The sequence below is a fragment of the Canis lupus genome, chromosome 19, assembly GCF_003254725.2.
Source record: "Canis lupus dingo isolate Sandy chromosome 19, ASM325472v2, whole genome shotgun sequence".
In the NCBI taxonomy this organism is placed as follows: domain Eukaryota; kingdom Metazoa; phylum Chordata; class Mammalia; order Carnivora; family Canidae; genus Canis; species Canis lupus.
This window is the reverse complement of record NC_064261.1, coordinates 38,248,269-38,273,195: the sequence shown is the minus strand read 5'-3', so window position 1 is coordinate 38,273,195 and position 24,927 is coordinate 38,248,269. Positions and strand designations below refer to the sequence as shown.

General features: G+C 42.2%; 1 protein-coding gene across 1 annotated transcript in view; it reads left to right on the top strand.

Moving 5' to 3' along the window:
• Positions 1–24,927, top strand: part of TMEM163 (transmembrane protein 163) — a 224,308-nt gene that overhangs the window by 163,764 nt on the left and 35,617 nt on the right. The window contains 1 exon segment of the mRNA XM_025430327.3: positions 19,738–19,834. Within this exon segment, the coding sequence (XP_025286112.1) occupies positions 19,738–19,834 (97 nt within the window).

Below are 24,927 nucleotides of genomic sequence, written 5' to 3'. Positions count from 1 at the left end.
GTTCTGAGGGCCCTGGACAGATTAAATCTACAAAAACTAGAGAGTGTTGAAGCTGCTGTCCTGGATCTCCATTTGGTTTGCTCATGTGGATGTTTGTGGTCAGACTCTGAGTTCATCTTTCATGTTCTCTCTGAGGACCTGGCTGCAGGTGGTTGATGGGGCAGTGATTCTAGGAAAGATCCCAGGGAGCAAAGCTAGAGAGGGAAGGGAGGAGGGAGGAGAGGGAAATAGGGAGGAAGGAAGAGCCAGTGAAGATGTGGTCTTGTGGCTGCTTCCAGTGTGGGGGCTCGATGCCACCGGCCTCTGGAATGAACCCCTGGGCTGTGACCCTGTCAGAGAGCATGGAGCCAATCCCTGGGCCAGTAGCTGTAGTCTGAGCTGGCTCAGGGGATGGAGTATGGCTTCCAAACCATCCACTATACCTCCTATCCCCCTACAGTATTTCAGGGGATGCCCAGTGATTAAAAACACCCCACCCCATGTTTACTTTGAGATATTTATTTAATAGATTTAATTTATTTAATAGATTTATTCAGCAATCCAAGTTAGAGTTAGGTTCTTTAATTTCCCCATTCCTAAAATAGGATGATAACAGATGTGTAAATACTAATGTTTATCTCTTAAGATGGTGTGACAGGTGATGTTTTCAGCTTGCACTACTGATTTAGGAACCAAATCAATGATATGTGTAAATGAAGATCTGTGTATTAAAGGGAAGCCTTAGCATTTTGTGATTCTAATAAGAGGTAGCAGTGTAGCTTAAAGTTCCAGAATTTTTAGGAACTGGCTCCTTTGGGCGAAGGCTTTAGGATTAACCATTAACGTGCTTTTCTCAAGTTATAATAGAGTTATCTATAGTATTTTAATATTCAAATAAATTTAAAATCATTTTTCCGTTTAGAAAACCAGTTTCCCAGCTGAATGGATGAATAACATTTTCTTTTAAAATACTCTCTTTTTGTATTATCTATTTTTCTCTCTAACTCTGGGAAATGTCAGCCCTTCAAAATAGTAGAGTGTATAGGTCACAAAGAAGTTGCAGAAATAAGTAAGTTTCAGCCAAAAACCTGGTGAGTCTTTTTTGCCTGACAGCTCTGTAGTAATATCTGAAAGGAAGCCCATAATTCTCACCGTGCTCAGTGTGAAACTTGTATTTTTTTTCCTCCTAACTTGCCAGTAAGTAAATAATACCTACTGTTCACTTATATTTGAGTTACGCAAATAAGTCTGTGTCTCAAACCTATTGATTTAAAATAAAAAGCTCTAGTGAGCCAGAATTCCACTGCTACACTTAGACTAGAATTTTAGCCTGTCAGGACCTTGGTAATGAAGTCAAAGTTGCTAACTTTCAAATGAAGAGATTGGGCTCTAGAGAGGCTTGACTATTTCTGTATTCTTCCCTAAATTAATGGCAATGATAGATCTAGAACCCATGCTCCTGAGCTGCACCCCCAACTTAGTGACTCCAGCAATACTATTGCTTAAGTTAAAACATTTTGGACAAAAAAAACTCTGGACAACATTTGCTTGTGTGTTAAAAATTGACAGAACAGGGACGCCTGGGTGGCTCAGTGGTTGAGCATCTGCCTTCGGCTCGGGGCTGATCCTGGAGTGCGGGGATTGAGTCCTGCATCGGGCTCCCTCCTTCTCCCTCTATCTAGGCCTCTGCCTCTTTCTGTGTGTCTCTCGTGAATAAATAAAATAAAATCTAAAAAAAAATTGACTGAACACCCAGATAAAGAAAACTCCAGCTTGTCTATGTTTCAAGAACTCAGATTTAGATTTGAGTCCCAACTCGACTATTGACTAGCTTTACAATCCTAAGGACTTTTCTGAGGCCTTCCTCAGCAATCTCCCAGAATCCTCCTCCCTCAGCCCTTCTGACCTGTCAGAGGCAGCATTGATGAGAAAGCCCACAAGTCCGTGAGAGCTCACTGAAAGTCACAAATTCTTGCTCACGTGTCAGGGGGGTGTTTGCCCCAGGGAATTCATGTCCATAGAACTTGGCCCTAAGATTCTGCTTCAGATAGGGGATGCTAAATGGTGGGTTTTACCAGAAGCCCCAGTAAAGGAGGAAAATGCTATAAGATTAAATTAGAAATATTATCTTTAGCATTTTACCCATGTTCAGTATCCTCTTACTGATATGTAGCATTTTGTCCATCATCTTATTTATGTTCGCAGTTTTGGAAGGGAAGTAGTATTTTTAAAAATCACTCCTATCTCACTTATAACTGAAATTCCATGTCTTGGAGGAGACGACATGAATAGTTAGGTTTGGGTAGATGCTTACTGCATTGCCCCAGCAGCAGTGTCACAACCCGCCCAAGAGCACAGCTTCCACCTGCGTCCCCTCACTGTGCAGGACAGACCGTAGACACTCGGTTAAAACCTGAATAATTTGCACCAAGTTTGAGACTTGACTGAGAGCTGCACTTGAGGTCTTACCAGGATGTACTATAAGGAAATGTTAAAAGTGATGTACCCACAGAAGGCATGTTTAGAAATTTTTTTCTCATTATTAAAGTACAGCATGCAGAAAAGTAAAGGGGAGAAAGTCCATCTTCTCCCTGTTGTTACTTTTTAGTATGTTTTCTACCAAGAATTTTCATCTGTTCTTGATGAGATTTATTTGTATTATGTATTTATGATACATTTGTATTATGTATTTCTGTATACGGAAGATTTTATATCCTGCTTTTTTACTTAATTTATTTGGACTTTTTTTTGTTGTTGTTATTGACAAAAGCACTCTTAAATAGTACCTAATAGTCTACTGAATTGATTTATCACAGTTATTTAAGCACTCCTTCTGTGGCACATTTAACTTCTGCACTTTTCAATATAAATAATGGTGCTATGAACATTCTTCTGCAAAAAGCTTGTTCTTTAGGGATAGATTCCCAGGAGTGGATCAAAGTGAATGTACAGTTGAAGCCAATTACATTAAATACTATAATCAAGTAGGCTAGAAACACTGGAGAATACGTTACCGAGGAAATGATAGGGTATTTTTAGGGATGAAAAGAAATAAGATTCAATTAACCAAGTCATGCTGATAAGCCTGTGTCCTGAAGGTGTGGAGCTTTCCCCTTCCCACAGAGACAGAACAGAAGGGTTGGTGCCCGATGCATCCACCACAGGGGTGGGGGTTCCAGGGATCATAAGGAAACTTCTATTTATTCTTGTATATATATGTACTTTTTTGATTCGGTGAGAATGTTCATTCAGAAGTGGTTTTCTGTTTATCTCTGTGACAGTGGGATTGCTTGCTTTTCAGGGTGGACTAAACCTTGAGTGGATTCCTGTCTGCAGCAACAAAGCTGCCGTCAGATGGTTGTTCTATCATGATTCTTAGCAGGCACCCACCTGATCCAGGTAGAGGCACTGCTTTTCTGAGATTTTTTTTTTTTTTTAAGATTTATTTATTATTTGAGATGACAGGAGAGGGGCAGAGGGAGAGTCTCGAACAGATTCCCTGCTGAGTGCTGAACCCAGTGTGGGACTCAATCCCATGACCCTGAGATCATGACCTGAGCCTAACTCAGGAGTCAGGTGCTTAGCCGACTGAGCCATGCAGGTGCGCTGCTGCTGCCATCTGACTTTTCTCTTTCAAAAACCTTTTATCTGTCAGTTTTGCTGCATAACAAACAGCCTCTGAATCTCAGTGATTTACCCCACACATATTAATTTCTCAGTCATTTCCCACTGAAGCTGTGGTCTGCTGGTAGGCACGTTCCACATGAGTTCATACTCCAGGTCTTGGGCTGGGGATGGCTCCTATCTGAGGATTGCTCTACTTATTTCACAGAAAAGAATAGGGCCAAGCCGACCACGCAGAGCTTTTGCTCAGGAGTGGTGTGTGTGTGGTGGATGGTACCTCTACTGACATTCTGTTGGCCAGAGCAAGTCACCTGTCCAAGCCTGACAGTGGGTAGGATGCACACTTCCCTTACACGGAGGTGCCGAGAAGCACGTGGCAAGAGTAAGAATCTGTAGGATCAGGTTGTTGAGAACAGTGATACAATCTACCACAAGCCTACTGGGAATTGACCTCCTCCGTTTCTTCTGACATCTATCCCCTTGTCCACTGCTATGCAGAACCTGGCTCTTGGCATGAACTACCTTAATCCTAGTGCAAGGAATTCTCCAGAAACAGAGGATTTACTAACCTAGCATGTAGTCTTCCTTAATATTCTCCTGTCATTTTCCTAAGGTCCATTTCCATGAAGTGTCCATTTTCCAAGAGGTGACATCTCTCTCCCCTCCCTTTAGTTTCAGCAGGTCACTTGTAACCAACAGAATGCTCTGGAAAGATGCTGCATGACTTGCAAGGAAGGCCTGGCAGCTTCTGCTTGATTCTCAGGGAACGCTTGCTGTAGGGCACTCAGCAGCTTGACAGGAAGCCTGACTGTCCAGAGGGGCGTGGGTTAACCACTCCAGTTGAGTCCCAGCTGAGCTTGACCTCCTGGTCACCCCTATAGTGGGATGAAGCGTCTCTGTTTTCAGTCCTTATTATCATTTATCCTGGATTCAAAGGCCAGTGGAAGAGTATCTGATTGGCCCAAGTTTGGTTTGGGTGGCTTGGTTCAGGAGCAGGGTGCAGTGACTGTCAGTTGTCCTCTTGAGGAGAGTGGGGGTAGAAGGGACAATTGAGGGCCGCTCCACTGAAAGGAGAATGTGTGCAGTGCAGAGCAGCCCCAGCAGATGTCTTGACAGGTCCTGCCCGAGCCAGCTGTTGAAAATGCAAATCTGGGCAGTCCGGGTGGCTCAGCGGTTTAGCGCTGCCTTCAGCCCAGGGCGTGATCCTGGAGACTCAGGATCGAGTCCCACATCGGGCTCCCTGCATGGAGCCTGCTTCTCCTTCTGACTGTGTCTCTGCCTCTCTCTCTCTCTCTGTGTGTGTGACTATCATAAATAAATTAAAAAAAATAAAAAAAAAGAAAATGTAAATCTAATCCTCTTATTCCACCATTTTCAAAGTAGTCAGGGGTTCTGCGTGGTTTTTCTAAGAACGGTTTACACCCTAGCTTGGTATATGAGGTTCTTCAGGGTTGACCCTTGCCTACCTCCCTGTACAGCTTCCTGGCTAGGGCCCTTTACGGAACCTTTATTCCAGCCTTACTCAGGCATTCTTGAAAAAAAAAAAGTGTGGGGGGGATTCTTGAAAAAAAATGATCTCGTTCACTTTCAAGGATATAAATACAATCTGTGTGCTGATGACTCCAGTTTATGTCCCCACTTGAACTATTCTCTGAAACTAAACTTGTTATCACTAACTGCCTTCTCAACACTTCCACTTGGATGCCTAGCAGACATTCCAAACTTACGTGTCCCAAACTGAACTCCTGATCCCCCCCACCCCACCCCCATCATTCCCCAAAGAAACCTGCATCTCCTGCGGTCTTCCCTAGCTCAGGAAATGGCATCTCCATCCTTCACTTTTCCCAAGTCACAAAACTTGAATCGTTGAGTCTTGTGTACTTAAAACTATGTATTAGCAAAACATGTCAACTGTACCTTCAGAATGTATCCCTGACCAGACCAAAACTTGAAATCAGAATATGTCCCATGGCTCACTCCTTGCAGGCTGCAGTCCTGGTCCAGGAACCATCAGTTGTCACTCTTTCGCCTGTGTCACTGCACAGCCTTCTAACTGCTCTCCCTGGTTGCCTTTGCGAGGCACCAGTGATCCTCTTAGAACATGTGACATCACAGCATCCCCAAGTCAGAGCCTCCAGGGGCTTCCTATCTTTATAAAGGGCTAAATCCTTTCAATGGCCCTGAGATTTTACATGACCCTTACCCTCTGACCTCATCTCCCCTACTTGTCCTCTTTCTCACTCCTCTTCAGCCCATCGGCTGCTTTGATGTTCTTTGATCATGTCAAGCAGTCTTCTGCCTCAAAGACTTGCTCTTGCCTCTGCCTTGCTTCTAACTCCATGTGTCTGCATGAACAGTGCCTGACACAAAGTAGGTTTGTAGTGAAAATGTGCTGAACAAGTGAGTCCTGATACGCTTTTGTACATACTTTCCCTTTTTCTGGAATAGACTCTTCACTCCTGCCCACCAAGTAGCTTCTCTTGATTCTTTCGAAGTCACCCTGAATCTTAACTTCTCTAGAAGATTCCTGTTGTGAGTTAAATGCCACTCTACTCTTTGAGGAAAAGGACTATCTTGTCATTGTATCTAGTGCATAACTTTTGGCACTTGGTAGATCCTCAGGAAGTATTTCCCTCCGTCTCAAGATTGATGTAGTGTTTATTTATTTATTTTTTAAAAGATTTTATTTATTTATTCATGAGAGTCACACAGAGAGAGACAGAGACAGAGAGACAGAGACACAGGCAGAGGGAGGAGCAGACTCCATGCAGGAAGGGAGCCTGATGTGGGACTTGATCTCAGGACTCCAGGATCATGCCCTGGGCCAAGCAGGCACTAAACTGTTGAGCCACCCGGGGATCCCCATGTTTATTTATTTTAATAAGTGGTACCTGCATATTGTTTAAAAAATAAACAAAAAGCATGATAGGGTATGAAGGGAAAAAGCAAGCCTCTCTTCCCCCTGCATTTTCTGCAGAGCCTGTTATCATGTCCTATTCATAGACAAGTAGTTATACATTGAGTAAATATTTGGGGAAAAGCTGAAATTGATAACTGACCTGACATTGAAAATTCTTAAGTGGCTTACTTTGAATAATCAGTTTGCCTAAATAGTGATTCTGGGTGTTCTTATTCTCCTGAGAAACAAAGGTTCACCCTGAAAGTCCTTTTCAAATCTTTCTAAAACCCACCTGGCCACTGCTTACCTCACTAGGTTGTAAATAGTGAAATGACAGTAAATCTGTCTTGGGCCACACAGGAACTGGTAGAAATGGGCCCCTCTCCACCTCCACTTTTGCCCTCTGCTAGCATCACCTCTTTCGAGGTTCATTGGAGTTACCTTACCTTTGGTTTCCCTGCTTTCATTGGCCTGTTGCCAACAGAGTACCATAGCCATCCTATTTAAATGGAAGTCATTTCTTTGATTAATCCTCTATTAGTTTCCTTTCCCACTCAGAGTATAGGCCCAAGTTCTGGGTAGGATCTTGAGGCCCTGCATGGGTGCTTATATTCCAGCCAGGCTGGCCAGATAGCTCTTCGCTGAATAAACCTGGTTCGCTCCTGAAGGGAGCCTTTGCCCTCTGTTCCCTCTGTCCCGAGTGCTCTTCCCTGGTAGCTGCACAGCTCACTCTCCTATCTTCTAGGTCTTTGGTCAGATTTTCTGTCATCAAAGAGAAGTGTGACTGCTGTATATAAAATAACACTCTCATTATTCTCTTCCTTCATGCTGCTTTATGCATCATGTGCTTATTTGCTCCCCTTTTTATTGTCTGACTCTCCCTGTGTAAGCTCCATGAGAACAAGGATTACTTTCTTGTAGGCTGCTGAATCCTTGTACTAGAGCATAATAGGTGTTGATCAGTATTGGTTGATGGATTGAAAGATTCCGGGTCGTCTCAGCATGCATTCCCCTTGCAGGGTATATTGGAAGCAGAGGTACTGGGTAGAGTTTGGCAACTCTTAGGATGGCTGTTTCCTGTTCTCTCCTTTCATCTCACCACACCCCAGAAACAACAGTGTGATACCTGGGGGGCTCCAGGAAATGGCCCTGGGAAGCCAGGCTCAGGAGATACCTCTTTGGCTAGGCTCAAGGTATTTGGCTGTCTGGGCATTCTTCCTCAAGCTTAGCAAATCCCAAGTAGACTCACTGCCAGCCCCCACTCCAGCCTTGCATTGCCTGTTCATGAATGTGCATCACCTCTCCTCTTTTGGCCAGTCTCAAAGTCAAGGTTGTCCTTGTGTCCTTCCCTGCTGACAATATCCGGTTGGTTCCCAAGTTCTATCAGTTTAGGCTTCTCAGTGTCTTTCTCTATCCATCCTCACCTGTCCTGGCCCCTGGTGTCAGATGACACCATGGGCCTCCCTTGCTTAAAATCCTCCGGTGACTTCCTGTCATTACTTAGAGATTTGTGTTTCCTCTTGATTTTTGCCTTATTTGCATATCACATATGCTGTTATTTACTCAATATTTACCTAAATGTATTCTTTACTTTGCCTTAGGAATAATATCTTTGAAAGCATGGGGTGGTAATTGGGTTTTTTCCTATGTACCTATTAAATACAACACTCTGGTCCATGTACCATCTAAGAGTCGTTGGGTACCATGTCGATGTAAATGGTAGGTATTCTATTCATCCTTTCTAGTAGCTAAGTAATATTCCATTGTGTGTGTGTATGTGTGTATCTATCTGTGTGTGTGTGTGTGTGTGTGTGTGTGTATCTATCAAAGGACTTCTTGCCTCCTTCTATGGTTTGGCCATTGTAGACATTGCTGCTATGAACACTGGGGTGCAGGTACCCCTTCATTTCACTACATCTGTATCTTTGGAGTAAATACCCAGTAGTATAATTACTGGATCATAGGGTAGCTCTATTTTTAACTTCTTGAGGAACCTCCTTACTGTTTTCCAGAGTGGCTGTACCAGCTTGTATTTCTACCACCAGCATAAGAAGGTTCTCCTTTCTCCACATCCTCGCCAACATTTATTGTTACCTGAATTGTTAATTTTAGCTATTCTCACTGGTATAAAATGGTATCTCATTGTGCTTTTGATTTGTATTTTCCTGATGACAAGTGATGTGGAGCATTTTTTCACTTGCCTGTTAGCCATTTGTAGGTCTTCTTTGGAGAAATGTCTGTTCATGTCTTCTGCCCATTTCTTGACTGGATTGTTTGTTTTTTGGAGGGTGTTGAATTTGAAAAGTTCTTTATAGATCTTGGATACTACATATCTGATATGTAATTTGCATATATCTTCTCCCATTCTGTAGGTTGCCTTTTAGTTTTATTGACTGTTTCCTTTCAGTAATCAGACAACAAAAAGAAATAAAAGGCATTCAAATTGGCAAAGAAGAAGTGAAAGTCTCACTCTTCAGAGATGATATGATAGTCTATGTGGAAAACCCAAGAGACTCCACCCCAAAATTGCTAGAACTCCTACAGCAATTCAGCAACATGGCAGGATATAAAATTAATGCACAGAAATGAGTTGCATTTCTGTACGCTAATAATGAGATTGTGATTGATTTGTGAATGCTGAACCACCCTTGCAGCCAGGAATAAATCACACTTAGTTGTGCTGAATAATCCTTTAATGTAGGATCCTACTGGCTATATCTTGGTGAGAATTTTTACATCCATGTTCATTAGGGATATTGGTCTGTAATTTTCCTTTTTGATGTGGTCTTTATCTGGTTTTCCACTTTTTTTTAATTAAAATTTTAAAAAATTTAAGTAGTGTTGACAAAATATCAAATTAGTTGTAGGTGTACAATGCAGTGATTTGACAATGATATACACTACAAAATGCTCACCATGGTAAGTGTGGTTACCATCTGTCATCATGTGAAGTTATTAGAATATTATTGACTATATTCCCTGTGCTGTACTTTTCATCTCTGTGACTTAACTTATTTCATATTGGGAAGTTTGTATCTCTTAATCTCCTTTGCCTATTTCATCCATTCCCTCCACTCTGGCAACTACCAGTTCTATGTATTTATGGGTCTGTTTCTGCTTTTTTGTTTTTAGATTCCACATGTAAGTGAAAGCATATGGTATTGGTCTTTCTCTGACTGGCTTATTTCACTTTAGCATTATACTCTTTGAGTCTTCCATATTGTTGTGAATTGCAATATTTGTTCTTTTTTAAAACTGAGTGATATTCCATATTGTGTGTGTGTGTGTGTGTGTGTCTGTGTGTATAGCACACCTGATTTTTCTATTCATCTTTTGATGGGTATTTAGGTTGCTGACATATCTTAGATATTCTAAATAATGCTGCAGTAAACATAGGGCTGCATATATCTTTTAAAATTAATGTTTTCATTTTCTTTGGATAAGTACCTAGAGATGGAATTACTAGATCCTATGGTATCTCTATTTTTAATTTTTTGAGGACCTTCCATACCATTTTCCGCAGTGGCCGTACTAGTTTGCATTCCCACCTGCAGTGTATGAGGGTTCTCTTGTCTCCATATCCTCACCAACTCTTGTTTTTTCTTGTCATTTTGACACTAACCATTCTGACAGGTATGAGTTGATATCTCGCTGTGGTTTTGATTTGCATTTCCCTGATGATCAGTGATGTTGAGCAGCTTTTCACATCTATTGGCCACCTGTATGTCTTCTTTGTAAAATGTCTGATCAGGTCGTCTGCTTGTTTTTAATTGGAGTATAATTTTTGGTGTTGAGTTATATAAGCTCTTTGTATATTTTGAATATTGACCCCTTATTGACTATATCACTTGCAAATACTTCCTCCCATTCAGTTGATTATCCTTTTGTTTTGTTGATGGTTTCCTTCACTGTGCAAAGGCTTTTGAGTTGGATGTAGTCCCAGTTATTTATTTTTGCTTTTTATTTCTCCTCGGTTGAGGAGGCAGATCCAGAGAAATATTGCTAAGGCTGATGTTCTACAATTTACTGTTTGTGCTTTCATTTAAATAGTTTTATGGTTTTAGGACTTACAGTTAGGTCTTTAATTCATGCTGAATTTATTTTTACGTATGATGTAAGAAAAATGGTTCAGTTTCATTCTTTTGTGTGTAGCCATCCGGTTTCCCCAACACCATTTATTGAAGAGATTTTCTTTTCCCCACTGTGTATTCTTGATTACTTTGTTGTAGATTAATTGACCATATAAGTATGAATTTATTTTTGGTCTCTGTATTCTTTCCGCTAATCTGTAGGTCTAATTTTGTGCCAGTACTGTACTCTTTTGATTGTTACAGCTTTGTAGTATATTTTGAAATCGGGAATTGTGATGCCTCTAGCTTTGTTCTCCTTTCTAATGATTTTTTTTTTTTTGGGCTATTGAGGCATTTGTGCTTCCATACAAATTTTAGAATTATTTGTTCTAGCTCTTTGAAAAATGCTGTTAGCATTTTGATAGGGATTGTGTTGAATCTAGATTGCTTTTAGCAGCGTATTTTAACAGTATTTTCCCATTTCATAAGCATGGTATATCTTTTCATTTATTTTCATAAGCATGGTGTATCTTTCCATTTTTTAATTTGTTTTCAGTTTCTTTCATCATTGTCTTATGGTTCTCAGAGCATAGATCTTTGACCTGCTTGGTTGAATTTATTCTTAGCTATTTTATTCATTTTGATTTATTTATAAATGGGATTTTTTTCTTAATTTCTCTTTCTGCCATCTCATTATTAGTGCATAGAAACAACAGATTTCTGATTTAGTTTTGTATCTGCAACTTTAGTAAATTAATTTATTATTTCTAAGAGGAGTTTTTTTTTGCTGTTTTTTTTGGGGGGGTGTGGGGTCTTCAGGATTTCTCCATATCATATCATGATCTGCAGATAGTGACAGTTTCATCTTTCTTACCAATTTGGATGCCTTTTATTTCTTGTCTGATTACAATGGATAAGGCTTCCAGTCTATGTTGAATAAAAGTGACAGTAGACATCTTTGTTTTGTTTCTGATCTTAGAGGAAATGCTTTCAGTATTTCACCATTGAATATGTTAGCTGTAGGTTTGTCATATGTGGCCCTTATCATGTTGAGGTATATTTTCTCTAAATCTATTTTTTGAGTATTTTTATCATGAGTGGATATTGAATCTTGTCAAATGCTCTTTCTGCATCTACTGAGATGATGATATGATTTCTACCCTGACATTGTTAATGTGGTGTATCATATTGTTGATTTGCGTATGTTGAATCATCCTTGCATTCCTGGAATAAATCTCACTTGATCACGGTGAAAGATCCTTTTAATGCATTGTTGAATTTACTTTGCTAATATGTTGTTGAGGATTTTTTAAATTTATATTCATCAGAGATATTGGCCTATAACTTTTTTTTTTGATAATGACTTTGGTTTTGTTATCAGGGCAATGCTGATCTTATAGAATGAATTTGAAACCTTTCTTCCTCTTCTGTTTTTTGGAATAATTTGAGAAGGATAGGTATTAGCTCTTTTTTTCCCCCTTACTTTTCCAAAGTTGCTTCTCTTCATTCTTTTTTTTTTAACTTTTACTGAGTTTTAATTTCAGTATCATTAACATACAGCGTTATGTGAGTTTCAAGTGTAAAAGGTATTAACTCTTCTTTAAATGTTTGGTAGAATTCACTTAGGAAGCCATCTGGTCCTTAAGTTTTTTGGGAATTTTTGGTTACCAATTCAGTTTTGTTACTAGTAATCTGTTCATGATTTCTATTTCTTCATGATTCAAATTTGCAAGATTGTACATTTCTATGAATTTATCTACTCTGGGTTCAATCTGTTAGCATATAGTTTTTCATAGTATCGTCTGTAATCATTTGTATCTCTGTAGTATTGGTTTTAAATTCTCCTCTTTAATTTCTGTTTTTAAGTCTTTTTTCGCCTGATGAGTCTGGCTAAAGGTTTATCAGTTTTGTTTACTTTTCAAATAACCAGCTCTTAGTTTCATTGATTTTTCCTTTTATTTCATTTATTTCCACTCTGATTTTTATTATTTCTATTTTTCTACTAACTTTGGGTTTTTCTAGTTCCTTTAGGTATAAAGTTCAATTGCTTGAGATTTTTTGTTGTTTTTTTTAGGTAGGTCTGTATTGTCATAAACTTTCCTCTCAGAACTGTTTTTGCTATGTCCCAAAGATATTGAATCATTGTGTTTCTATTTTCACTTGTCTCTGAGTGTCTTTTTATAATTTCCTTTTCAATTTCTTTGTTGACCCATTAGATGCTTGGTAGCATGGTTAGCCTTCATGTGTTTATGTTTTTTCCCCCACTAATTTTCTTATATTGATTCCTAGTTTCAAATCATTTTGGTCAGTAAAGATGCTTGATATGATTTCAGAATTACTAGACTTATTTAGACTTGTTTTGTAGCCTAAAATATGATCTATCTTTAATAGGGGTATGAACATATCTATGTGCAGCACCTCTACTTTGCATTTTCACTGAAGCAGGTTCCCACAGTGCACTTTTGCTCATTAAATGCCCCTTTCATGGAGTGTCCTCCCTAACCTTCCATTTTTTTTCAGGCTAATGTTTCCTATCCATTCTTCTAGACCTAGCTTAAATGTCACACTGCAGGGGTGGCTGGATGGCTCAGTCAGTTAAGCATCTGCTTTCAGCTCAGATCATGATACCAGAGTCCTGGGATCAAGCCCTGCATGGCGCTCCCTGCCCAGCAGTGAGTCTGCTTCTCCCTCTGCCTCTCCCCCTCTCCCCCACTCATTCTCTCTTTCTCTCTCTCTCTCTCAAATGAATAAATAAATATCTTAAAAAAATAAATGTCACACCACAGAGACATCTTTCCTTCCCACTCTGTCTCCAGGTTGTATTTAACCATATTACTGTATTCATTTTGTTTCTGTCCATTTTCATCTTCATGAGTAATGACTTACTGTGATGATTTTCAGGATTCCCATCCTATATTTGTGCTCTCAGGAGATTGCGAATAGATTATGTTTTCCTTAGCCTCAAGGCTTGGCATGTAAACCTAAGACGTGAATGACTAAAGTACAAATCCCCTTCTAAAAAAAAATGCTGTTACCCCTGTGGAGCAGTAGCTGTGGCTGAGATTGGCTGACATTAGATGAGAACAAGAGTGGGACTTAGCATGTAAACTGGGGAGTTGAAGGGTCTTACTGGATGGAAGGAAGTGATGCATTCATTAGTGGAAAATACCAAAGGCATGATGCTCCTTTGCAACAGCAGACACTGCCAGCCCCACATAAATTTACCTGATCCTGATGAGTAGCTTCTGGGCTTCCCTCCCTTCCACCCTCCCTTTTTAAAACATGTCTTACCAAGAAAATATATAGAGAGGTTGGATAGATAGATAGAGAGAGAGAAAGCATTCATATGTGTGTCTGTATATACACTGATGAACCTCTGTATTTTCAGTGCAACCTTTAGAACTGCACTGATATTTCACTAACCACCCATGGCCATTTAAATTATAATTTTTTGAAAGCAGTTAAAATTAAATTCTCATTTCTTCATTTGCTCTAGCAACATTTGAACACTCAGTAGCCACATATGCCTGGTGGCTACTATACTGGACAGTGCAGAATAGAACACTTCATAGACACAGAAAAGTCTATTGGACTGCATTGCTGTAGCATCTAATTGTTTTATAAATCACTCCTGTTGACTTTTGTCCCTTAGCATTGAAGCTAGGAAAAAAGGATCCTGTGTAAACAAGATTTTAATTGGATGTGTTCTTGTCAGCTGGTACCTTCATACAGATATAAACAAAGGACCATTTGTTGAGGAAGGTGGTTACATGTGAGTTGGTAGTTCTATGTTGAGGAGCTGGATAATCTTACCATGGAGGGGATATGGACCACTTGCCTGGAGAGCTCTGGCTTGAGGAACCATTCACACCACAACCTGTTCACAGTGCAGCAGATAGATGAGGATGAAGGTAGAGAAGAAAGATGGGAGTGTTGGTGGGGAAGGAGGTGGGGTCCGGAGCTTAGAAAATCAAGGGAAGGAGGAAGATGGTGGTCTTGAATCAAATGTTTGGCATAGGCATTATAGAGAATGAGAAATGGCTCATAAGCATTTATTGCTCACTTTCTCCTTCCTTTTATCTTTGTGGCTTTATTTAAAATGACAGAGCGCACGAAGGGAGAGAGAGCCTAGCTGGAATAAAATACACCAGAGATTGTGCATTGCTAAGTACTATGTGCTCATCTCTTGACTGTCTTTTATTTTTTATCACTTCACATTTGGTTGATGGCCCAGATTACAAGTGCTTTGCGCACCAGGACGAAAGATGATAAATAAAACATTGACACTTTAAGCTGAGGATTGAACTGATTAATTGCCAGGACTACCGTGTTTTAGGTCTTTTGTAAATTAGGGGATGACTAGACAAAACTTCTCCTGTTTGGCTGTTTGGATATGATAGAAAATATCTTAGAACTGATATAGGATTCAAGCTTTCTTAATGTGAACCACGAGCCTTAAAACCTACAACTGACAAGAGACCAAATTTTCAACCTGACATCATTTTGGATGTGAGACTGTCAGTAGGTTTTGCTCTTATAATTTCAGAGGCAAAAAAAAAAAAAAAAAAAAAAAAAAAAATTAATGTTTTACTGCAAGTTTATTCATAGAATTACAATGCTGTGCATAATTAGTAATCTCTAGCCTTTAACAGAAGAAAAAGAGATGCGCAATGACTTTAGTCATTTCTTTAAATTTTACTTAGTCGTCTGTCAGACAGTAAATGTGTCTTGGGGAAGACTCTGTTTTGACTGCATCAGAAATACCAGAAGGACTTATTAAAACCCAGATCGCTGGGCCCCATCCCCAGAGTTCTGATTCAGCAGATCTGGGGTGGACTCAAGAATTTGCTGTTTTAACAAGTTCCCAGGTGATGCTGATGTTGCTGATCTGTGGACCACTCTTTGACAACCAGTGGTCCTGTGGGAGTTTAAATTCAACTTCAGTCTGTGTTCATTTGGGGGATTATGTTGACGGAGGCATTGCATTTGCCTCTTTTTGAGTCATAATGTTTTTCACCTCTGAGGATTTGGCAGGAGGGAAGGAATATGTGTTCATTCCGGTGACCTGGCAGCTCAGTGCTGTCAGGCCCGTGGACTCATTGTCCTTCATTTGCCAGGTCAGCCTCTCCTGGTGAAGGCCACGACAGGCTAATAGGGCAGTTATCCTCCATCGCTCCTCCTCTTGCCTCCTCTCAAACTAGGAAGCAGCACACACTTGCAGAAAGAAGCAGCCGTATCTGTAGTGTTGGCTCCTGACCCAAATCGTCCCTGCATCTTGGAGGCCACCACAGTCCCAGGGTGGTGGAGGTAGTGAGGATGTGGTGTGGATGCCGAGAGTCTTTGAGTGGCCAGGTGGTTGACTGGGGCTGGCTGCTGGCAGGCAGTCAGGAGACCAGGCTGTATTTCTAAATGGACTTCAAACCCTTTGAGTGACCTTGGGCAAGTCTCCTAATCCTTGACTTTCCTATTTTGACCACTTGTGTTTATGGAACACACCTCTTTCCTTCCCAGTTTGAAAAATAGCAGAAAACCAGAATCTCAGATCTGGTGAGTAGCCTCCGGGGCATTTATGCGCTGATGTGCGGAACTCTGAGTGCCTGAGGACAAAGCTGCCGTGTAAACACAATATATTATTAATAAAATGTTAAAAAATAGCATCACACCCTCTGCTAATAATAGCTGGTTTAGGCTGTGGGAGCAGCTTTGACACGCAAGCTCCCAGCGGTGTTGAAGGAAGGGTGACTATGGTTTTTGAATTTGCAAGAAGATGAAAACCAGGCTTTAAAACATTTTTGAACATAATCATATGTATATTTGTGAAGAAAATATGATTATACTTTGGTGAAATTCAACTTCAGCAAACCAAACCATCAATTTATTTTTATTTTTATTTTTGATTTTTGTTCCATTTCAGAGTGGTTTTGTAATGTGGGCCATTCAATAGGCATTTTGGCTAAAGTGTTAGGTGTGTCCTTCCCCTTCCCATCTGTATTGGTAAGTGGTCAGTGCCCCTTAAACTCCATGGGGGGACACTTAGAAGTTATCTAGTCATTACTTAATTGGTGACTATATCCACTCTCCAGATGCATATGAGGCACCTGCTATGTGCTCTTGTAGATACTGAGATACAAAAATATGGGTTCTTGCCCTATAGGGATCTGTAGCATAATTTTGATTCAAGATATATAAGCAAGATATTATGTAAGGAGATCATTACGTCCTTTATATTTGTCTCCTTAAAAATGTAAGCAAAATTCAAATCCACTTTTGGTGCACTGTAATGGTATTTCTACAGTGATCTGAAGAAAATAGTTTCCTGCAGCGTCACTTATACCTGTCAGCAGGAAGCCCCGACATTTGTTTCTTCCTCCACCCTCCGAGAAGTATGGAGATGAAGACTTCCTGAGTGTCATACCTTGTCTGTAGAAGGTCTAGCACCCAAGCGATGGCTGCCCTTCTTGTGTCTCAGAGAGGGAGAGCTGTTCAGTTGAATAAATACATGACACATCTCCTAGGGACCATGAGACCCTCTTCCTTCCTCGCCAGCTGCGATGATTGCTCCCTCCTTGCCCTCTGTCCATGGAGCTGTGGCTTTCTATGCCCCAGGGGAAGCTCCTTAAGGGCAGGGCCCCACCTGGGCCTAGGTGAAGGCCTCAGCTCCAGTACCTCTGGGAGTTGCCTCGGAGCTTTGAAACAAATGCAGACAGATGCCTGGGTTCACCCCCAGAGATTTTCAGTGCAGGTGAACTGGAAGTGGTCCCTGGGCGACTTCAAAAACACACCCCAGGTGAGTGCAGTATGTCCCTGGGTTGAGAAACTGAGTTTGTGGTGGAATTTATCTGAAAGCGTAAATCAGAGAGTCTCTGGTACACACTCAGGAATTTTTTGAATGGAGAAAAGCACAACTTCCATGGGAGGCCTGTCCTGACTTGAGGCTCTTTTCCTATAAATAGGACCTCCCAGTGTGCAGAACAGAATGGTTATTTCAGGTGCTGGTCACAGTAGCCCTTAGCTACCTTCCCTATGAGCACAGCTGGGTGTCTGGGGCCAGTGCCTCGGGAGCCTTCCTTCCCCCGGCCCTGGGATTCCTCAGTTTTTCTCTACTGTCTCGTCACTGCAGAGCCTCCAGTAGATGTACCTCGTTCCCTCATGGCGCCCCTCCTGGCTGCAGCACCTTTTGCCCCATAGCCTGCCAGGACTGGGGTTACCAGCCTCAGGCTCAGTGCCTCATGCCAGCGTTCTTCCCTCCTGCCACTGAATCAGTCAGTACTTACAGCCTGAATTACCTTTTCTCCTCCTTGAATCTGTGTTCCCCTCAACCCATGTTCATTTGGGGGATGTATGGTGCCTATAGGGGATCACCTGTGTGGTGCACAGGACCAGGTCAGGTCCTCTTTTGCTCAAGTCTGTACCAAGCTCCCCAGCCCATTCATTACTTTTCCTACAATCTGTACATTTTGTGTTTTGCACCAGTCTTCAGTGATCTCTTCTTCTGTCTGTGTTTCCGAAAAACTAAACCGGACAACTAGAGGACACATTGGAAACATGCAGTGGGCTCCAAGCAGCCTTATTTACCTGCTTATTTTGGACTTTTAGGTTTGGAGGATCATGTCTGTCCATGAGCTGAGTAGGATTCTAACTAAGTAGATGTTACTTCAATGTTATGTGGGCAGATTTGGGCTGTTCTGTTCGTCCAGAGAAGGGGATCCAAGGTGGACGATGAAGAATGGTTTTATTTGAGAGTTGAGGGCTGAGGAGGCTGCTAAGTGACAGGGACATGAGGTTGGGATAGGAATGAACTAGAGGCAACTGTAGGCATTCATTTTTTCCCCTTTTTAAAATTTTCATTTGGTGTTTTGACTCCTGTATCACTGTTGTCATTTCCTCGTGTTTACTTTCATTTTTCACCTTTGCTTCTCCCACAAATTTTTCCGTCTGGTTTGCCAGAGAAAACTACAATGTCCTGAGCACCCCCAGACTTTCTATCAGCCTACACCCCGTACCCCCTGTTTGTGCATCCCCTGGTTTATCTCCTGCTACCTCCTGTGCTGATATCTAGATTGAACTCTTTCTTTTCTTTTCTTTTCTTTTCTTTTCTTTTCTTTTCTTTTCTTTTCTTTTCTTTTCTTTTCTTTTCTTTTCTTTTCTTTTCTTTTCTTTCTTTCTTTCTTTCTTTCTTTCTTTCTTTCTTTCTTTCTTTCTTTCTTTCTTTCTTTCTTTCTTTCTTTCTTTCTTTCTTTCTTTCCTTCCTTCCTTCCTTCCTTCCTTCCTTCCTTCCTTCCTTCCTTTCCTTCCTTTCCTTCCTTTCCTTCCTTTCCTTCCTTTCCTTTCTTTCCTTTCTTGATTTTATTTATTCACGAGAAACAGAGAGTCAGAGACATAGAGGGAGAAGCAGGCTCCTCACAGGGAGCCCTATGTGGGACTCCATCCCTGGACCTCGGAATCACGCCCTGAGCCACCCAGTCATCCTGAACTCATTCTTTCTTTACTCCTTTCCTTTCCTTTTAAATAATTGCTTCCTCTTGGCATAAATACTCTATCTTTTGTCATTACCAAATTATTCTTCCTTTTTATCTTTGGGAAAATGCAATGGTGTCTATCACATCATATTAGAGATATCCAGAGTGGATTTTTCTTTTCCTTTGTTTTTGCCAACATTAATGGGTTATTATTAATTTTCTTGATGCTAATTTCATCCTCAGGTGGGAAATATTACTCCCATTTTGATAGGTGAGGATGTAGAAGCCAAAAAGAGTAGCTTGACCAAGATCAAGCTTGTTAAATGGTAGAGCTTGGGATGTCTCAGGCCAGAGCCTTCACTTTTGTGCTGTTAAACTCTGAACCCTCCAGCTGGAGGAGGACCAGCATATTGTGTTACCAGGCCAAAGGGATGGAATTAACACCCTTGAAGTTTCTTCCATGCCAGTGTTCTTGGGATGCTCTGAGATTATGTACGATGGTGAGCCCTTTTCCATGGGGTTGATTTTGCTAATAAATTGGCCTGGGACCCTAGAGGTGAGTCAGTATCAATTCTTGGACTGTGAGTGGCCATGGTGGGCATGTGGTGAATTACGGGTGAGTACCAGTACCTTGGGTTGTGTTATTGTGTAAAGAGCAGAGTGGACTTCTCCCAATTAAGACTCTCAATGTTTTGTTTCTTTGCAGAGCCTGTGTCATCTTGGGGGTGATATTCCTTCTGTCATCTATATGCATAGTGGTCAAAGCCATCCATGACCTCTCGACTAGGCTGCTCCCAGAAGTGGTAAGGTCCTCCTTCTTCTTTAACAATTTTTCCGGGAGCTACCGGCCTCTGACAAAGCATTTACTGGGGTAGGTCAGGTGGGTGGAAGGAGAATATACAGCATTTTAGGAGTCCAAAAGAACTCACAGCACACTGTGAATGACTTGGTAGAGTGAGGTCCTGGGTGACAGGAGAAAACTTCCAAGTAGTTGAGGTGGTACTGGGTTCTGGGTTCTGTGTCTCTCTCCTTAGATCTATTGACTATTTTTATTTTTATTTTTTTATTTTTTATTTTTTTAAACAAATTTTATTTTTTTTTAATTTTTTTAAATTTATTTATGATAGTCACAGAGAGAGACAGAGAGAGAGAGAGAGAGAGAGAGAGGCAGAGGGAGAAGCAGGCTCCATGCAGGGAGCCCGACGTGGGATTCGATCCCGGGTCTCCAGGATCGTGCCCTGGGCCAAAGGCAGGCGCCAAACCGCTGCGCCACCCAGGGATCCCTATTGACTATTTTTAAAGCAAGATGTCTTTTATGTAAAAGGAGATGGGATGATTTTTATGTAGCAGAATGATCCAATCTGTGCTGTTCATATCTGTTGTTCTTTGTCTAGTCAATGGTTATTGTAATCAGGATTATTTTTCTCTTTTGCACCTTGTATCAATCCATTCACATTGGATTTTCTGGCACAGCTGACATTCAGATGCAGAAACTGGAAGATGCAATTTCATATTAAAGTGTGTCTTTGACTGCTTTGTTCTTTGGCTGAGAGCCATTACCTGCACTCTGATTCTTTCCCCACCCTCTCCTTTTAGGAATGGGGTGGGGAGGGGGCAGGGAAAGTACTTGAAGGTCTCTTATCAGGTTATCTTCATAGAAGGCAGCTGACTTACTTACCAAGAGATGGAGTTACTGGCATTACAGTGATTCTCTAAATACAAGTTGCATAGTGATTTAAATGCAAAAATATGGGCTCTTCTCTTAGGATGTGATCTGAGTTTGGCTACCTGCACCGTCTTATATACCAGGCCTAAATTAGTGGACCTTTCATTGCACTTTTAGAAAAATATGCGTTAATCCATTCTGGGGTGAGATATTTGCATATTTATGGGAAAGAATAAAATTAAGTGGGACCTGACACTGCATTTAGGAGAATTATGAAAATGGGTGCTCTAAGTTACCAGCCCCTCTCCCGACTGAAATGAGATCAGACGCCAGTCCTTTCCTAACTCACGGGGATCTTACCTATTATTTGTCATCACAGCTGGCCTGAAGCTTATTGTCTACTATCTCAGCAACAGCGAGGAAAGGTGGACACCCAGCTGTGGCCTTCGGTCCTTGCCGGAAGCAGAGCTAGCTGAGGGGAATAGTCCTATCTCATACTCTGTGTTCTTAATCTTGCCACCGTGATGCCTCGCTCTGATCTCCTCCTTGTGATCTCTCTCTGGCCCAGGATTCTGGACTTTTCCATCCTTTCCTCCACCAGACTTGCCATCCTAAGTTCCATTCTGTCAGAACCTGAGTCTTAGCATTAAGTATGATTAATTAAGATGTCAGCCAGATAACGTCTTTGCGTTTTTACAGGGGATGGAGACATGCCTCCACTCAAAGAAATATTTATGGGTAGGAATTTTTAGCACAAGGCTAGTTGACACGTTCATTCATTTAGGCATTAAAAGTTAATTTGCAGCAGGGCCAACTTGATAAGGAGTGAGCAGCTGTGCTCATGAACCTTTGCACAGGCCCTCCTTGGCTTTCTCTTGAGAGTGGAACCATTTTTACTTGGAAACAGTCTCACATCCTGTGGTCCAAATGCTCCTGAGGGAAGAAGCTCACCAACTGAAATTCCACACCAAGGTACAAATGCCTGATGCCCTGACCACGTGGGGTTCAGAGAGGGCGAAGAGCTCCATGATTTTATCCAACACTGGCCCTGTCCTTGGAGGACTCACACCCACTGCCTCTCTGATGAGCCCTGGTGTGGGATTTAAGAATCAGACCCATTTATGGTCACCTCCTCAGAACTCTGACAAAAAGAATAAGGTGGTTTTATTGTTTTGGTTTAAGTCTTCAGCATTATGGAAAGATAACAAGGGTACGTGAGCTCCCATCCCCAGACAGAAGGCCTTCTAATCAGCTTAGTGGCACACGAGGGTCCAGACAAACGCTGCCAGGTAGTTGCTGACAGTGTTTCAATCCGGAGTCTTTGGGTTCCCACTCTCTGCTCTAGAGGTTTGCAGAAGCCCACAGGCCAGAGCCGGACCCCCAGTCCCTGGCCAGTGGGAATTCGGCACCAGTGTTTGTCCACATCTAAGTCAGGAGGCATGATCACATACTCCCAGAAGCCAGTCCTGAAAGCAGGAGAAGCTCTGTGTAGCCAGTGGTCTGCGGGAGCGTGCCTGGAAGAAAGGCCTGCCCTCTGGTGGTGCCAGGCAGACTTGCTGTGCTGTCAGGGCCGTCAGATCTTCCAGGTTTTTCAGAGTGGAAGCCTATGTTTAATGTGAACTAAATGGGCAACTCATTAAATATTTTTGAAAACCCTGGTTAGGAGTGGATGGGCAGTTTCGTTGAAGTCAAATAAAGTATGCCTGTAGCTGTTGAAATCAGGGAGACTCGTCTTCAGGGCCATGTCATGATTTTAGGTCTGAGTTACAGCCTTGCCCTCAACCGCAGAACTGCCTTTTTTTTAATACCAAAAAAAACAAAAACAAAAACAAAAAGGTTTGTTCCAGTGTAGGTAACACACAGTGTAATATGAGTTTCAAGTGGACAATATAGTGACTCAACAATTCCATACATCACCCAATGCTCATCACGATAAGTGCCCTCCTTAATCTCCGTCACCTATTTCACCCATCCCCCCACCCACCTTCCCTCTGGGAACCATCAGTTCTCTATAGTTAAGAGTCTGTCTCTTGGTTTGTCTCTTCTTCTTCTTTTGTCCATTTGTTTTGTTTCTTAAATTCCACACATGAGTGAAATCCTATGGTATCTGTCTTTCTCTGACCTATTTCTCTTAGCATTATACTCTGTAGCTCCATGCTTCTCCATCAAGTGGGACTCAGTGGCGGTCTCAGCATGTCCAGCAGGGTGTCCACCTTTAGCCTCAAGAGATTGTCGTCTTTCTCCACTTGCTGGTTCCGCCTGCGGAGCTGCTGAGCTCCCTCCGGGCCACACCTCCACTAATCCCCGACTCTGCTATCCACTGGCCATTTTCAAACTTCAGGCTTTGTCCCACCACGTTCATGGTGGGGGTTCCATAGTCCAGGCCCAGCTTCACCTCCTGGGTTGACCAATCCAGATTATGCAGTTTGGAGAGAGAAGCGAACGTTTTCTAAGGACTGAACGTATTCCCAAAGAGAGGCATCTTTGGCCTGATGAAGGAAAGTTGGCAAAATTTTATTCTTTTTTATGGCTGAGTAATATCCCATTGGATATATATATCACATCCTCGTTATTCCCTTCATCAGTCATTGGACACTTGGAAGAACCCTCCTGCTCTGTTTGTGGGAAGGCAAACTGGTGCAGCCACTGTGGGAAAACAGTATGGAGCTTCCTCAAAAAGTTAAAAATAGAGCTACCCTACGATCTAGTAATCACACTGCTAGGTATTTACCCAAATAAAACAAAACCACAAATCCAAAAGGATATATGTACCCCTCTGCTTATTGCAGCATGATTTCTAATAGCCAAACTATAGAAACAGAGCTGCTTTTTTAGGTATGATTTCTATAGGGTTATTTTTACTGTGGGTTTGTCAGAAGCAGCATTTACCTGACCCTGGGCCTGTTTCCTGGTGGCTTTTTTATTTTATTTTTATTTTTATTTATTTTATTTTTTTAAGGATTTTATTCATGGGGGGGGGGGGGAGAGACAGGCAGAGACACAGGCAGAGGGAGAAGCAGGCTCCATGCAGGGAGCCTGACGTGGGACTCAATCCCAGGCCTCCAGGATCACACCCTGGGCCAAAGGTAGGCGCCAAACCACTGAGCCACCCAGGGATCCCTTATTTTTATTTTTAATGCAGCTGCAACCCTCTCAGAGTGAGGATAATCGAAAGAACATGTAAGCTTTGAATAAGAAAGCTATGCGGTTTGGAATTTCCCATGAAGTACAGTGACTCTGAGCTGTGCTGCTGTCACTGGGCCCTTGGCATCGTCCTGGAGAAGCCAGGCCAGTCGGCTCTCCAGGGGCCCCAGCACAGGAATTTGTGCTACTGGGAGGCCTTCATGACTAAATGGTCTACGTCTGTTCCACACAAACTGCACGTGAGCACGTCGGAGCATTCATGAATCAGGATCCAAAAGAACCTTCTCAGAAGTTATATGAACAGTGGTTCTAGAAGTTGAGGAGAGTTAATAGTGCCTCACATGTAGTGGTTGCCCTATGACTGTGGATCGCTTTGAAAAGAACATCATCCTCTTCCTTTTTTCCCCCCTGCCGCCCCCTGTGTAGGTAAGAGGGACAGGTGGCCTCTTCTCCTTTTGGTAGGATGTGGGGGCTCTGAGGCTCTGATCTTCCTGAGGTGGTCAGCTGGCTGCTGGCGGAGCTTAGGTTTTTTTTTTTTTTTTTTTTTTTTAATTTTTATTTATTTATGATAGTCACAGAGAGAGAGAGAGAGAGAGAGAGAGAGGCGCAGAGACACAGGCAGAGGGAGAAGCAGGCTCCATGCACCAGGAGCCGGACATGGGATTCGATCCTGGGTCTCCAGGATCGCACCCTGGGCCAAAGGCAGGCGCCAAACCGCTGCGCCACCCAGGGATCCCCGGAGCTTAGGTTTAAGGCGGCGTCTCCTAGTCCAGGGCTGTCTTGGCTGCTGGAACTGTCAGGCTTCTATGGTCCTCTTGTTCTTTGGCATTAAGGGTCTGGCCCTCCTGTGTTCTCATTCTCAGGGGGGCTGCTGACAGGGCTGTCCTAGAGAGGATGGCCAGGCCCCCCGCAGGCCCCATGCCTGGCCTTTCGGGCTACGCCGGCTACCTCCATCCCTTACCATTCTCCGTCCACACTCTTTGTCTCCTGGAAGCGCCACAGGCAGGTTGACCCTGAAGCAGTGGAGAGGGCCAGGGCCGTGGGACAAGCATGGGATGAGGGGAGTCAGGAGATGCGTGGAATCAC